The 17,248-nt window shown below is 34.6% G+C and overlaps 1 protein-coding gene across 2 annotated transcripts in view; it reads left to right on the top strand.

Annotated features, from left to right (window-relative positions):
- The window catches only part of LOC145268131 (uncharacterized), a 150,903-nt gene extending 137,037 nt beyond the window's left edge, over window positions 1–13,866 (top strand). For both annotated transcript variants that reach the window (XM_080123355.1, XM_080123354.1), the window contains exon 3: window positions 11,786–13,866. In XM_080123355.1, coding sequence (XP_079979481.1) covers window positions 11,786–13,407 — 1,622 coding nt within the window. In that variant the 3' untranslated portion in view covers window positions 13,408–13,866. The remainder of the gene's footprint in view (window positions 1–11,785) is intronic.
- Window positions 13,867–17,248: the final 3,382 nt, after the last annotated feature.

The following is a 17,248-nucleotide window of genomic DNA, read 5'->3' as shown; positions in this document are numbered from 1 at the left end:
CCTTGACAGATGCAATCAAGTTATAGAGAGCAAATGTCGTTAATGTTATTAACAAAGATTTTCAAAAGCAAACTTTTGAATCGATCTGATAATCTGGTTTAATTTCTATAATGTCCTAATTACTTTTCTTATTAAAGAAAAAACATGCGCTGTGACTTAGGAAACAAAATGTCTATAAAATTGTGTCACGTGACAAAGAATGAAGAACTTTAGATAGTGTTACTAACTATGAACAGCAAAAAGCTCGTCAGGGTCATAAATGGTCGTGTTTTATTTTTCTTTTCTTTCTTTCGAGTTGAAAGTAGGTTAAAAAAAAATCGGCGGCGAAAAGTTGGTTTATGTGTATTTTTTTCTTCAAAACAAATTAATTATGATGCTTCAATGCACTAAGCACAAAGTGATTGGCTCTTTCATGTTTATAGTTGTAAATTAGCCTGTTTTTTTTGTTAGTCAAGGTACTTTATTTGCCGACGCAGAGTGAACGTTGAAAATGTACGGACACACGCACATTACACATCGTTAATATAAAGTTACTGTTTTTAAAAAAAAAAAAACTAATAGTTTGCATTTAAATTACCTCCCTTGAAAATAATTTTTTTAATAAAAGTTTTCTTGATTTTCTTTTTTTTATTATTATTAAATCACTTAAAGCCTTATTTTGTCGTTTAGTCTTCACATTCCATGTACGATGTTTCTGACAAAGGGGAAGAATTGCTGCTTTCTGATTCGGAATCTATCTATTTAACATTTAGCGTTGGCTAATTTTTTACTTTGAGGTAGTATATAATTTTTATTTTTAGCTCCTTACATCAAGTGGCTTCTTGCCTTGTCTAGAGAAATTTACATAAAAAGTAAATTACTATTAATACCAACAAAACTATTTCATCCGTATATGACAAATGAATAACATAAAAGATTAATGTATTTAAAATAGTTTATATTTAGATCTTTTCTATATATACAGTATTTCAGAATATGGTTTTATTTATTTAGATAAGGATGAACCGTTTTGATAACAGTACAGTTGTGATGAACGAAAGAAACAATATTCGCATTTATTCATATAGTGTCGTTGTTGACTCACAGGTGCCGAGGGGTGACGACGACATTATCACGAAACTCGCTTTTAAATTAGAAGTCGTCGGTTATGGTGAGATTCACAGGTGCATTACACAATGATCTCTGTAAAACCAGCCTTTACTCGAACCAAGCCTGTGATCGTGTTAAGTGAATATAAAACTTCATTGTTGCGAACCCTGCTGTAATTTAGGGCTAACACGAAAAAAACAGGATTTATTCATTTAAAAGAATGGATTGCATGAACAATATTGAGAGCTTTCGGGTGAAATATTTAAACGAATACGTATTGTGTATACGTTATAATAAAGAAAACGTGACCAAAAGATTAATGAAATAGTGTTCTATATTATATTTCTCTAAGTCTGTTCATTCCACTTCTTCTTGGGAACTACTAGGCCGACTAGGGTGGAATTTTGTATGGACCCTTGTTATAAAGTGCAGCGAACTTAGTATTATAGTGTCTGTTAGATGCACAATTAGAATCAGTAGGGAATAATAATGATTAATCACCACATTGACACATTTGCTCCACTTTTTCTCGGGAACTATTGGGCTGATCTGATGGAAATTTTGTATGGGACTTTGTTATGATAAGGTGCATCGAACTAGGCCATGCACAGCAAGGAATTAATAGAGATTAATAGGAATTAATAGTAACTAATAGAGATTAATATGAATTAATAGAGATTAGTAGTTAATACAAAACCGAGCACAAATTTAACTACATTCAACCATCAATTAATTTAGCACAAATCATGAATTCTAAGTCAACGGTCTATAAATTTTGCCTGTTTTAACGAGTATAAAAAGTCTGGAAATAAGATTGCGAATTTAAAGAATGTAATTTATTTTTCATTTTATGTATTTTTCCGCAATTCCCATGGAAGCAGACTTTGACGAATCAAATAAAACTGCGCCATTTCTAAAACATAATTGACTCCTTGAATGTGATCCATTCCTTCCGCTTTGCTACTTAAGGGCAGCACATAACCAAAAATAACCGTGATCCGCCCGCCTATTAATCTCTATATTAATAGCACTGTGTGATCGCTTCTCTTGTGTCGTTTCTCACATCTACGTGATTTACATATTATTTTTATTATTATTTACTACTAGCGGTTCGGCTCGTCTTTGCTCGAGCCCTATGTACTGTTCATAACTTGCTCTACGTGTGAATACACTTTATGTAAGATTTAAAATGTTTAGACCAAAATTTGTCTGGGTAATTTCGTAGAGACCGCAGAGGTCATTTTTTAACTCTGATCCCAATTTTAACCACTGAAAATTTATGTTTATGGCCTCAAATCAAAATACAAAGTTTTACCCATGCCCAAGTTACCTACATCTAAAATTTCAAGTCTTTAGACCCAAAATTTACGGAGGAATTTGGTAGAATCTGCAAAGGTCAACTCTTTCAACTTTGACCTTTTGGCAGTCAAATTTTCGCCCTAAAACTGATTAAAATGCTTGCCGCATGTCTGAATACTCGTTATGTATAAATTTAAAATGCTTAGACCCAAAATTGGCTGAGTAGTTTGCTAGACACCGCAAAGGTCAAATCTTTTGAACTTTGACCTTTTAGCAGCTCAAATTTTCGACCCAAACAGATTAAAGAGCTTGTCCTATCTCTGTATACCCTTTATTTAAAATTTCAAATGTTTAGATCAGAAATTGGCTGAGTAATTTGGCTGCAGAGGTCAAATTTTTAAAAACTTTGACCCCAATTTGTACACCTTAACATACATTTTTTTTTATTATTCAAATCAAATTATAAAGTTTGATCCCTATTCAAGAAACCTATATTTAAAATTTCAAGTGTTTAGACCCAAAATTGGCGGAGGAGTTTAGTAGAGTTTTAAATGGTCAAATCGTTGAACTTTGACCCCTTGACAGCTAAAATTCTTACCGAAAACCGATTAAAAAGATTTTCCCATATCTCAATACTCCTTACGTCAAATATTGAGTCTCTAGCTCGAAAATTTACATGGTTATTTGGTAAGAAAATGCACACACACACACACACACACACACACATTTTCACTTTTATAGATATATAGATTAGTCGCTAGTTTATTAAAAATCAAAAATACAATAGCGTAAAGTACCAAAATAACTGTAAAAGAAAATATATTTAATAACGAAATATGGGGAGCAGAAAGTGAACGTTGGGTTTAGTTTCGGCAGCTTCATAACTCTTGTTTTCCTTATTTTATCTCTTAGTCCTCACATTCCACGAGGACATTTTTTGGACAAAGGAAGAAACATGTCTGTTTTGTAAGTTGGAATCAATCAATATAACATTTACCGTTGGCTAGTTTGGGACTTTGAAATGTTATTTTTAGCTCCCTAAATCCAGTTGCTTCATGCCTTGTCTAGAGCAATTTGGATTTAAAAAATGATTAAATTAAGTGCAGTAGAGCCCCAGAATATGTTGTTTTTTTTTTTTTTTCTTTCAAGTTACAATGTTGAATACAATATTTTCCGGTCCCTGGTTACGGTATTTGCCCGCCTTACGATGTTATTTATAATATTTTATTATATACATGTGTATCATATACTTTACTGCATATTGTTACTATTTTTAATGCCGTATCCCAGGGTTCTACTGTACGAGGCATTTAGGTTTCATGACCTACTTCGTGACTTTTCCAAATTTGAAAAAAAAAATATCGGAAACCTTGAAACCGATAAATAAAATCATTTCTTGCTTAAAAGTTTTTAACATGTCTTCATATATTACAAAAAAAAAGGTTCTGGAAACTATTTTTGTTTAATAATTTTATGAAAACATTAAAATAACATTACCTTGATAAAATTGGTTATCATTTTATAAAGATTTTGTTGAATTTTACAAATTTAATGACTAAATGATACGATAATGACTAAATTGAATTTAATTTTTCAAATCAAATGTCGAAAAATGTGTTGATAAAAATCATTCCAGAGAAAGTATGAAATCATTTGATGTAGGGGGCTAAGAAAATGTTTGAATACCAGTTTAGGGTAATAAAAAAAAAATTTTAAATAAGAAAATAAAAAAATAAAAATAAATAAAATAAAAAAAAAAAAATAAAAAAAATAAAATAAAAAATAAAAAATAAAAAAAAATAAAATAAAAACTAGCGAACAATAACTGTTATATGGATAGATTCCAACCAAGAAAATTACTCCTCCTTTATCAGGAAAATTGCTCAATCAATACAAGGAATAAAAGACAAAATAAGAAACCCGAAAGTTACGAGGATGCCGGAAGTAAACCAAGATCCATTTCCTACTCTCCATAAATTACACGTTGATTTACCTAGAGACGAAAAATAAAATGACAAAAAAACGAAACAAAAATGAAAGTAAAAAATACCCGAGTAACGCTGGGTAGGACCAGTTAGTTTAGTATATATGTGCGAAGGAAATAGAAAAGAATTAATCCAGACTTTGGGGTAGAGAAATAATCACTTGTAAAAGACACTCACTTGTGAAACAATATTTAATCTGAATTGGTGTCATTTTTTTTTATTATTATTACAATTTTTATTGCTGCATTTTTTTTTTTCTCGAATTAAAAATGACTGTAAATTAAGAAAAGAAATATCGAAATTCTCTTCTGCAAATCTCTGAGAATTAATTCTTTAATCAACTCGCGGGAGGCTATGGCTCAAAACTGGGCGGCGATGAACTTAACCCTGTGCAGAACATGTGGCGCCCTCTGGCTTCTTTAAAAATGTTTGAATAGCCTCATCAGTAATCTGCGCGGAGAGGATCTTCATAAACGAAGTCTTTAATCACTTTGAGGCGAGATACGGTTAACACCATTGGAGTCGGCTCAACCCATCCCGGGTGAATGCCGCTACAGGTACAGGTATCAGTAATCTATCTATGTATCTATAAAAGTTAAAATGTGTGTGTGTGAAGACAACTCTCAACCTATATACTCAACGAATTTTTAATCTACAAATTTGAATTGGGTATATAGAATATTCTAACATGTAGAAATTTTTTAATCGATTTTCATCCGGAAAGGGGCTGCTAAAGGGTCAAAATTGAAACACAGTATGATTCAAGGGAGATAACTTGAATATAATGCAAATGATGTCACTCACATACCTTGGGTACCAATATATATTTATTGCCACGTTATTTTCTTTTTAATTATTACGTTATCATTTTGTCATTAAATAATTAACTCGACTAAATTGTTATAAAGCTACAAGCAATCAGTCCGACAGTTGCTTTGTTGCTGTTGGTATAGGCTATAGTTGTTTTCTGTTCTAGTGTTTGCAGAGAAGATAAGTAAACATATATAGTCTAGTATTCCCAAAATTACCATCAGAGAGGAAATACAATGCATTTTTTTTAATTAACACTAACAGGAAGACCCGGTGTTGCCCGGGATTGAATGGTGATCAATCAGTGTTCAACACTTCCATATCTTTATTGTCATCAAAATCAGTGAAATCGTCCATTTTTCAATCAAATCGATTGATTGTCTGCTCTGGTTGGGGACCCATCATGGTGCACTGGGAGGATATTTCACATATCCCCGCAATGATTTAGTCCGCAATACATTGTAAGTCTACATTGGACTGTAAAGAACCTACTGTTTGTTGATTTTATAAAATTATTTTTATATATAATAGCTTGAATTAAAGTTTGAAATGCAAAAGTCAAATATCATGGTTTAATTGCGCTTCAAACAGAAACATTCATTTCGAACGCGCCCCTGTCATATCAAAGGACCGACTGTTGATTTTATACGTCGTGCCTTTCTGTTTGTGAGGTAATAAAACTTCTCTAAACGCACTTGTGATGTTAGGCTGTATAAGGCCTTTGGTTAAAATCGCCTGTTCCTTCTTTTGACGGATAATTTCGATTATCGATAAATATCGAAGACATTCCAAAAGACACAACCTATCGAAGAACGCTCTCAAGCACATACAGTTTCTTCGTGTGAGATTTCATAAAAATTGGCCGAGCCATTTTGGAGTCCAGAGGAAACTCTCTCACACACACACACAACCACACACAGACACACACACACAAACATTCACTCACCCCCCCCACACACACACACACAAAAGGGTCCCTTTATATAACAGTAGAGATCGTAATGATGATGAATGCTTTTGTTTAAGGTTATTATTATATTGTACCCATTTCTACTATGATATAAAAGTCATTTTGTGTGTGTGTGTGTGTGTGTGTGTGTGTGTGTATGTGTGTGTGTGTGTGTGTGTGTGTGTGTGTGTGTGTGTGTGTGTGTGTGTGTGTGTGTGTTCTTTCCTCATAGGCTCAGCCGTTTCGGAACCTATCTTTTGCAAATTTCACACAAAGCTAACTTATATGTCTTTTTTTTTTCTTTTTTTTCTTTTTTTTTCAAAGCAGTCACCACTTATCAAGGCCCGGGGGCCACTCGAGGATAAGGGTTAATAAGTGTACAGCGGTTAAGGGGAACATGTTGTAGCCATATTTAGTAGTGGAAATTTGGTAAATTGGATTACTTAAGAGGATAGCTCATCAAGATTCGAAAATCGAGAAAATCCGATCCTAAAAATAGTCTTCCTCTCTTAAAGATAAAAAGGATTTTTTACAGGGGAATATTTTTAGTTACGCCGGTCAAGAGAAATAATTCTCAGTAAATCAAGGAGAATTTCATTATCAGCAAATCATTTGTTCTAAAAAAAAACAAAAAAAAACGAACTAATATTATCTGGAGATATAGATCAGTAGTAGAGTATTTGACTGCAAATTGAATGGTCCCCTGTTCAAGCCCGGGTGTACCTCAATTTTATTTTAATTGTTTTTCTTGTTAATAAAAGAAGAGGTACTATTTAAAATCGCTGCAAAACATTTGTTCATTTGCATTTTCTTTCCGGTTTTTTTTTTTTTTTTTTTTTTTTACTTCATCTTTTAAGGAATTTAACCTTGCATTTAATATCTACGGCGTTTTTGTTTATAATAAATAAGAAATCTGTATTAATTAAAATATAATATTTATGTGTATTTTACGACTGGGCAACGCCGGGCGGCCGGCTAGTATGATATAAAGCTTGATCGGCCTTGAAATGTTCGATCATGGTTGAAATTTTTACAGAATTTTAACTTCGTGTTTTTTCTTAATTTAAGTCTGATACTCTTTCATAACAGTCAGCACCATGCTGATCAATTTAGAACCAAAGCGGAAATATAGAAATGCCTGAAAGGGGGGGACAAGAAGAAACTCAGTAAGAGAAACATGAAGCAGCAAAATATGTTGGAAAGCGAGGATGACGTAACAGACGCAGTAGATGAAGATAGACCAATGTCTCCATTAAAAATGAGACAAGAGCAAATGCGAGAGTGACAAAGACCTTCCAGAATATTCAGAAAGAATGAGAGGTCAAATAAGGGAGTCAAACCATGCAAGTTCAGAGAGGTGTAGCATGGTATGCAAATGAGATGCGATGCCTCCGTTCAGTCTCAAAAGACAATGGACACCTCTGTAAGGATAGCTGCGCGCATAATTGTGATACAATGGTTGCGCAATCGGCAACCACACCCCTCCTGAATCGGCACTGCTTGGGTTAAGTGGCAAGGAGACCCAAATCTAATTGGAAACAATTCTGAGATAACGAGAAGCACATACAGAACCTGGAATTTCCAAATGGTCACCATTTTAGTACTGACCAGGCTCAACGTTGCTTAACTTTGTTAACGGGCACCGATGTGTCATCGTGATTATGCCGTACATATGCAAATGAGATACCTAAATAAATAAAGCTAACCTCGGTTATTGAGTATCACTGGAATCACAACACTTGATACGAAGTTAATACGGCACAAGAATAAATAATGCTTGAGTAATTCGAGTCTCCATGACATGACAGGAATAGAAGTCCCAGATATTACATTGTCAGACAGTTATGCAGTCTCACGACTCACAACGAGTCACAATCTAATATGCCGTTATAATGCTTAGAGTGTCAGCCATGTTTAATATGGTAGACCATTAATTACTGAATACATAAGAATCAGATCTCATCATAATTTGTATTTTATAAAATGTATCCTGAAGCTTTCAAAGTTTCGAAAAAAAAAATTTTTTTTAAGTATTTCAAACCAAAAAATAATTTAAAACATTATTTTACACGATAATCACAAAATAAAAAAGAAACTGGGATTGAGCTAGACACATGTTATCTAGGTAATAAATCAAATTTGCGTTCATTGACTAGTACACAGCTATGTAGCCGTAGTAGCAGCTACTGTAACAACTACGGAAACAATAGCAGCTGCCATTAACAATATTTTAAATATCTGCCTGATTTGTAAGCGTGGCATTTATTGGACAAACATTTAATTTCGATTCTGACTTAACCAATTAGAAACATTTTCTTATGCGATGAGAGCTTTTCTTCTCGACGATTATTAAAGGGAGTTATCATCGGCGCTGCTTGCTCTCTTTAACTGCGAGAAGTTCCCGCTTGTAATCAAATCCCGGCGCTTGGTTCAACCACGAAACTCCTCTCCTAGCATGCAAACCAAACCCGTGTCTAGCCGTGGGCTATCGACGGCGACATGAAGACTTCACTATCAAAGATGTCGAGCGGTCCGCTCGTGTATTTGCTCTCAATGGTAAAATGTTAGGATCGGATTTTGTCCCTAATTTTACAGATATATCTGGTGGTCGTCGTGGTATGGGAATAGACAAAATTATGGTCTAATTTAAAGCGCTGACTTGCACACAAATATCTCCGGCGAAGAGGTGAAATTGGAATGCACAAACAAATGGCGCCCACGAAACAAAAGATGTAATGTCCCTTTTTTGTTTTTTTTGTTTTTTTTTGGGGGGGGGGGTGCTTGAGAAATCACAAATGACTATTTGCGCAGCGAAAGAGGAAGGATATGGAGGGCCACATTTTCTTTTTCTTTTTTATATTTTCTTAGAGGAATACGAGCCAAGCACAGGCATTTCCTGTTTTCACACAGAACCATTTTCCCACGTATTTCAAACCAATGTAAGAAGACATAAAACCCGCAAAATATTTTACACGAAAATCACATTTTTAATTCCGCTACTTTCATTTTGTATGTGTCCTCCTCTCATTTTTCATGCCTGCTTCTTCTTCTTCTTCTTCTTCTTCTTCTTCTCCTTCTTCGTTCCTTCCTCCCTCTCTCTCTCTCTCTCTCTCTCTCTCTCTGTATATATATACTAGCAAAAGTACCCGTCGTTGACTGGGTTCAAAAACAGCCTACAAAAAATGGACTCTGATTTATGAAAGTAAAGGTTATGAAAAGGAAGGGTTGTAAAGAGATAGCTTCGAATTTGGGGGTATCAAAACCAAAGCAAAATATGATGAAAGTAAAAATAAAATAGATAAGCCCCATAATTTATTATACCATACCTGTTCACACTGAAACACTTATCACAATATTCTGTGGATCTATATTAAAAAAACCTTGTTAAACTTTGTGACATATTTCTATTCTATGGAGGTCAGGCGCGAACGAACACCCCATAATTTTATTATACAATATTTCTTCAAACTGAAACATAATTATCAAAGTATACTTATGCAGATAGATATGAAAAGTCTTTATTAAAGTTTGTGCCTATTCAATTCTATGGAGGCCAGGCGCGAACGCAGATCCCATAATTGTAAACGTTTTTTGTTTTTTTTTTAAGTTTTTTTTTCCATACTTTGTGGACCAGGCGCGTACGCAGACCCCACAATTTTAATGAATCATCATTATGCCAGATCAAACATACCCATTCCCGTGTCTCGATACATCTTCTATCATTATATGTGATCAGTTTTCTATAAGAGTCAACCATATAGGAGCCTATTCGTAACCAGACACACATACAGACGTTCAGCTTTATATATATATATATATATATATATATATATATATATATATATATATAATCTTTCCCATGCATATACACATTTGTATATATATATATATATATATATATATATATATATATATATATAATGAGAATAATGGAAATAGTATTTCGACAAAATAGAGAAATAAAAATTATGTGTTCATCAACGTTTCGTCTTTATTTCATTCATTCAGAGGAAGTCTCGAAATAAAAACGAAACGTTGATAAACACATAACTCGGTTTGTTCCTTTTTTATTTCGGTCTCTCTCTCTCTCTCTCTCTCTCTCTCTCTCTCTCTCTATATATATATATATATATATATATATATATATATATATATATATATATATATATATATATATATATATATATGTATATATATATATATATATATATATATATATATATATAAGCGAATACGCCCAAATCATTTGCTGTTTTTCAGTTTTTCAACTTGTGATCATAAACCACAACTACGTTAACAGTTTTATATTACTTGACCTGATATTAGCAATGTTATTTTGAAATTTCCTTTTTCAAAAATTGTAAATACGAACATTTTTTTAAAATTATTTATGTACAGCAATATATATATATATACATATATATATATAAAGTAGTAGTAGTAGTAGTAGTAGTAGTAGTAGTATTTATATAGTATACATTTATATATTATTACATGCACACATTATATATATACATATCAGTAGTAGTAGTAGTAGTTGTTGTTGTTGTTGTAGCAGTAGAATTTTCAATGTAAAAGCTCGATTAGTGTTAATTAATAAGAACAGGGCGTATATAAATAAACAATATTTCCAATGAGCATTTCTTTATTGATTCGTCAAAAAATCCATGTAACATTTTTCCCGTCTCAGATGAACAGTCTATATATATATAGATATATTATTATTATTATTATTATTATTATTATTATTATTATTATTATTATTATTATTATTATTATTATTATTATTATTTTAATAATAATAATAATAATATATCTATATATATGATGTATTCATGCAATAATATATATAATGTATGTTATATAAATAATGTAATAATATATATAATGTATGTATATATAATATATGTACATATATATCTAAAGAATATCTTCAGGCAGATTGCGAATTTCATGTGAATAAGATATTTCAGTTTAGGGATGAACATAAACCACTTGCTCAACCAATTAAGATTATTTTTTTTTGGTATTTAGTTGCAACATTTTCAGAGTTGAAATGTGATTATTTAATAATCATATTGTTTTTGATGCTGATATAGTAGGATGATGACGATGATTTATTTTCTGTTGTTGCTGTTGTAAAGGGAAGTCAACAAGGACTGTGCTCCATGATCGCCTGGTCAGAATAAAGTCCACCTCTTTGGTTGTAACTATTTTTTATACGTAAAATGTTGCAGTTTTTCCCCCGCCGACAGACGGGGCAGACAGGGTTCAGCGATTGTATACGAAATCGGGGAAGATTTTCTCCAGAGCACACAAAACAACGGCGGTTGATCATACATAGAAGCAACGTTGTTATCTTTTCTGCGTGGATTTGCGGTTCCTTGCCCGACGCACTCTCGCTTGCCATACGTAGAGGCGGGGACGACCAGAGTAGAATAGATTCTGATGTTGATTCCTCCTATATTTCCATCAAAGCCCTGATAACTGGATAGCCCTATCACGTTACCACTATGGTAAGAACAGGACTGGGCTTTAAGGAAAATGGTGATGTTGTTGTTGGTGGTAGTGATGATTGAATTTCATTGAAATTATTTCTTAATTCAATTACTTTATAAATACATAATCAGCTCCTTTTTTTCTTCTTTTTCAGTTGTGTGGATCGTCTCCTTGTTGCTAGCAGCGCCTCCCCTTGCTGGTTGGGGAGAGTACAGATTCCTTAAGAACCAATCCTTCTGCTTTTGCGACTGGACGCTTTCCGATAGCTACACGTTCTTCATGATCGGAATCTGTTTCTGCGTGCCTTGCTTGGTGATGAGCTTCTGTTACGTCCGAATCATCAAGTCGGTTCGGAAGAGTAACCGACGCTTGATGAGCCTTGATCAGAGGCTTAGCGCATCGTTTGCCGATATGGAAAGCGACAATCCACAATCAGATCTTCCATCGGTCAATTCACAAATGATGACTACGCCCCAAAAACTCAAGGCGATAAACGCAAACGGAACCCGCATTGTCGTCGACCCACTGTGTGCACGGAAGTTAACAGACTATGCGAAAACTCTGAAGCAGAGTATCGAACTACAAAAACGGGGAGTAAAAAATAGCTCCAATGCCAAAGATTTAGGAGAAGAGAACCTTAACGAACCGGAACTACGATTACCCATTGATGGAAATCCGGTTCCTTATACGATCACAATAAAGGATTTTAACTTTTCCGTGAGCCCGGAAAGCGAATCTTGTGATAATTTGGACAGCACAACTCAAAACTTGTCAAACGGTTCTTTGAAAAATTTAAATAATTCTTACGACACCATTTTGTCGTTGAGTTCCCCCGAGAATCAGTCTCAGGATGATATAGACAGCGATCGCGGTGAAAATGGACATCTCTGTGTGCACTACGGTAATGATAAATCGTCCTCAGATGATGGCCAGCAATCAAGAAAGATATCCCCGTCGACGGTCGACAGCGTTTTTAGTCAATCCTCACAACGCAAACTATCCGAGTTGAGCAGCGAAACGGAAAACCAGAACAACAACTCTGTTCGATCTTCGGACGAGATGCTGGAAAAAGAATCCCCAACTGAAAGCGGTGATGACAGCGGGAATGGTGAAGCCGATGAGGATAGGGATGAAAGGGAGACGGCTGTCGAAGAAGAGACGAGGTTAGAGAGGATGACGAGCAAAGAGATGGAGTCCAGCAGCAAAATGGACGAAGAGACGCTCCCTTGTTCGCTGTGTGGTCGGATTCTAGACCGTGATGTCCCTTGTGGCTGCTGGGTTCGTCGAACAGCCAGGGAGAAGAGTAGGACTTTCCCAACCTGCAAGATGCCAATGGTGCCGTGTCGCAACAAGCGGATCACCGTCTCGGACAGTAGCCGACATCGGAAACATAAAAAGAGTCCCGGTGGGAAACGGTCTATGAAAAAGACGTTCTCGTTGTCCCAGGTGAAATTTAGTGGCACGGGTCGAAAGTCAAATAATAGTGTCCCCTCGCGATATTTACGACGCCGGCGCGAAGAAATACGAATCACATTCTCATTGTTAGTTGTCATCATTGTGTTCTTTGTGTCGTGGTTGCCATTCTGCATCACAATGTTGTGCAGCCTCTACTGTGACGGACCAGTGCCAAGAAGTGCCGATATCATCTCTTTGTTTTTTGGTTACGCAAACAGCTGCTTTAATCCTTTGATTTACGGACTTATGAACAGGCGCTTTAGTGACGCTTATAAGCAATTATTTAAATCAATGTTCTACGGAAAATGCATTAAGCGATAATAGTAAAAGAAAAAATCAAGACAAACAAAAAAATCATTAATTACTCTTAGCAGACTCGTTGTATCACATGTCATTGCAGTCGCAGATGTTAGCAGCGTTATTGCGACACTGTTACTAACGAAGGACACATTACTGTGTTCTTAGTCAGGATTTTCTGTCGTCTATGAACAATAGATGATACAGAATCGTGTCCTGGCAAATTGAATCTGATATTCAAAATATTAAATTTAAAAAAAGGGTGATTAACGACTAAGCATATCAGCTGCTCTTCGTTCTCTGTCAAAAATTCTGTTAAGAGTTCATTGCACAGAGACGAACCTGGATTCAATGTCAGAATAATTGATCCTGAATCCCGGACATTTATTGAGAGCAGACATCTCTCGACGAACACCGCTCGGAATACAGTGACAGATATTTGAGAGAGGGGAAAAAACGCTACTAAATTGTTTTTTTCCTACTCCAATAAAAATAAACAGTTAATTTCATTGAACTCAGATAACTCACTGATTGTTCAGTAAAAACAAAAAAAAAAAAGGTAAAAATAAAAACAAATAATTTGTACATAACACAGAAACTAAAAAAAAAAAAAAAAAATACACACAATCAGACTCAGACGTTGCGGGATGACGTCACGATAAACATGACGTTGCCTCGGGTGATAGCCAGGGATATATGCTGGAGCATCCAAGCGGTCTCTCAGGACTCATTCCTAAAAGTGCCTATCATCCGTCCAATGTCTCGTATGGAATCGTAAAGTATCGGGACCGAGCAACCCTGACGTTTCACCTGAGATAGGCTGGCAAATGAAACGGTCAGCTAATTGTATTTGTCGTTTTTTTTTTGTTTTTGTTTTTTTAGGGACGAGGGGTTGATTTCGGTGATCTGAGCTGCGATATCTTTATCATGTACGACAAATGTCAATGCAATATTGGAAAACTGTTTAACAAACTTTATTGCTGGAACGATAAATTGTTGAAAGAGTGGTGCCTATCCAGAATTCACCCTATACTAAAAAAGAGAGAGAAAAATATATATGATGTACGTATCCGTGACGGAAAGAAAATTCCGTACATCAAAATTCATCTAAATTGACAAGTAGTTTAATTTTAAATAAGAAAATCAAATTTAATGGAGAAACTACAAGAGACGATCTCACAGCGCCATCTTCAAAACAGTCTGAGTGAACAAGGGAGATAACTCTAAGCTTGCACAATTTTAGAAAGCGATTCTTAACACGAAAAGGGAGACATTGAACAAAAAAACTCAAATTCGCTTAAAAATTATTTTATTTATAAAAATAAAACTACTTGATCAATTTACGTGATTTTTGGTGTGTGATATTTTCTTTATATCACAGGTACACACATCATACAGATTTTCTTTATTTTTGTGTTTAATATAGGGAAAATTCTGGACAAGTACTGAAAGAGTTTTTATTAGTCTGCATCTTCATTTGATTCGCGGCATGAGGCGATGGATCACTATAAAATAATATTGTCAAAAAAAAAAAAAAATTCGACAATTCTCAGTCCAACAATATGATTCCGTGGCTACAAAACCGGCCGCTTAAGAATATTTAAATCACACAATAAAATGAAGACAAGAGATAAAATGTACCATAAAAAAGGCCAAACGATGAAATAATTAGTAAATGCCAAAATGTTTCTGGTGAGAACAATTGTTGTATAAATGTTTCGAGACCATAGCAAAGAATAGTTAACGGCCGAGAACACGTGACAAATGATAAAAATAACGAATAAGAAAACGCAGTAAAATTAAATTCTCCACCGACCCATATACTTTTAATGTGTTGAAACCGTTTTTAAAATTGTTTTAGTTCAACATTTTATTTCGATGTTCGTGGGTCTTTTCAAAACACGATAAACAATATGGCGGCCAAGATTTTCTATTAATTTCACTAAGCTAACACGATTAACTGTGACTTTACAGGAGGTTTTGTTTGGTGGGGACTTACCACTTACACTTATAGTTAGTGGTAGAGTAAATGAGTTTTTTAGTAATTTTTCAGCACGAATTTTACCAAAGTTCAGCTATCACCTGGCTACCATTTTAGTTTTCGAACATCGAAATAAAATTTGAAAATAAAAAATCTTATGAACAGTTTCCAGTTGGAAGTACACGGTGGTAGAGAATTTAATTCTGTAATTTTGTAGTTTATCGCCCAAAATGGAGAACCACTTCAACGCCAATTAATCGCTTGCTATTTTGCAGAGTTATATTTCGTTACATTTTTGATCCGTGGCGCAGTTGAATCTCTACGGTTCCAGATGAGCATTGTCTGAAGATAGCTGTTTCAATCCTACCCAAAGCCGACCAGAGGCTTACTTGGCCAAAACGTGGTGAGACGACAACAACTACGGATGGCAGTGAATGCTGAGAATGCAGTTAGTAGATTCGAAGTTCCTATCCGTCGCGGTTACCACCTGACGAAGGCCAGAGGAATAGTTGGCCGAAACGTCGTGAAACAACAACTAATAAAGATGAGAATAATAGTCCGCAATAAATCTCTATATAAATAAAATGAACTCATTGGATTTTGACCTTAATAGGATTAAAAATCAAGATATTTCATGCAAATATAATATGCACAAACGGCAGAACAATATCTGAGGTGTGTTATAGGCTTATTATTTCTCAAATTCCTCGATAATCTTAGATTTCTATACTTTTTCTGCTGAGAAGTCACGGCCAAAATCGGTTAAGATCAATGGAAGTGGTAAAATATTTTCTCTCTAATAAATTCCTCCTCCCCCTGCCACCACTTAACACCGTTTGGGGATCGTTCACAAGGAACAGTTGAGAAGAGAACACCGGTTTGGCTTCGTAGTTCTTTCATGTGAAGTTATTTAAAATCACTAAACTAAGCTGCAGTGCTCTGTGGCGTAGTGGTTAGCGTGCTGGACAATTCACATTATATTTTCACGTTCGCGCCGACCTACCGTTTTTGTTTTGTTTTTTTTTTTCCTAAACAACTGGAATGGACTTTTCTTGGTGGCCGAACTGTTAACGTTGCAGATGTTTTTGTTTTTTTTCACACTTTATTTTCCTACTTTTACTCATGACTCCGGATTTGATCCTTCCTACTTACCTACCATAACATTTTTTAAAACTCCCCCCCCGTCCCGGAAACAAACACTCGGGCAACGCCGGGTACCCCCGCTAGTAAATTAATAATGTTTCTATTAGAAATTGTTTCTTTTTTTTTTTTCAATCTTATTATAAAAATAAAATCAGCGGTCTTGTTATTTTTAATATAAGTGGATCTGAAATATAATGAAATATAACTTTTTGAAATATAACTCTTTGAAATAGCAGACGATTAATTGACGTCACCATCGTCTGCCATTTTGGATGAGAAACTACACAATTATTTTATTCGTTTTTTACGAGTTCTCTATTATTAACTATTCTGGACTTTTACCGACTTGGAGGACATTAAATAAATCATGAATTCCGATCCGGTCGATTCTAAAACTCAAAAAAAAAAAAAAAAATTAAACAAAAACGGCGGGGGGGGGGGGTGAAAGAACTCAACAAAAATCATTGGCATTCACTATTTCTGATGTCAGAACAAATATCAAACATTAAAACCAATATTCTAATTTCACTATTACGTCATCCGCTTTTGATTTTTTTTCTCCATTATTAAAGAACTTGCACCTTACAGCGTTTTTTGTTGTTGTTGTTGTTGTTGTTGTTGTTGTTGTTGTAGTAGTAGTAGTAGTAGTAGTAGTAGTAGTAGTAGGTGACGCTTACACAAAATCTATGATATAACTTTGGGATTTTGTCTTATAAGACATTTTAGCCCTTTAAGACATGT

The sequence above is a fragment of the Euprymna scolopes genome, chromosome 4 (assembly GCF_053919585.1).
Source record: "Euprymna scolopes isolate OS-2025 chromosome 4, ASM5391958v1, whole genome shotgun sequence".
NCBI classification, from domain to species: Eukaryota; Metazoa; Mollusca; class Cephalopoda; order Sepiida; family Sepiolidae; genus Euprymna; species Euprymna scolopes.
The sequence above is the reverse complement of the archived record's forward strand: the minus strand, read 5'-3'. Positions and strand labels throughout refer to the sequence as shown.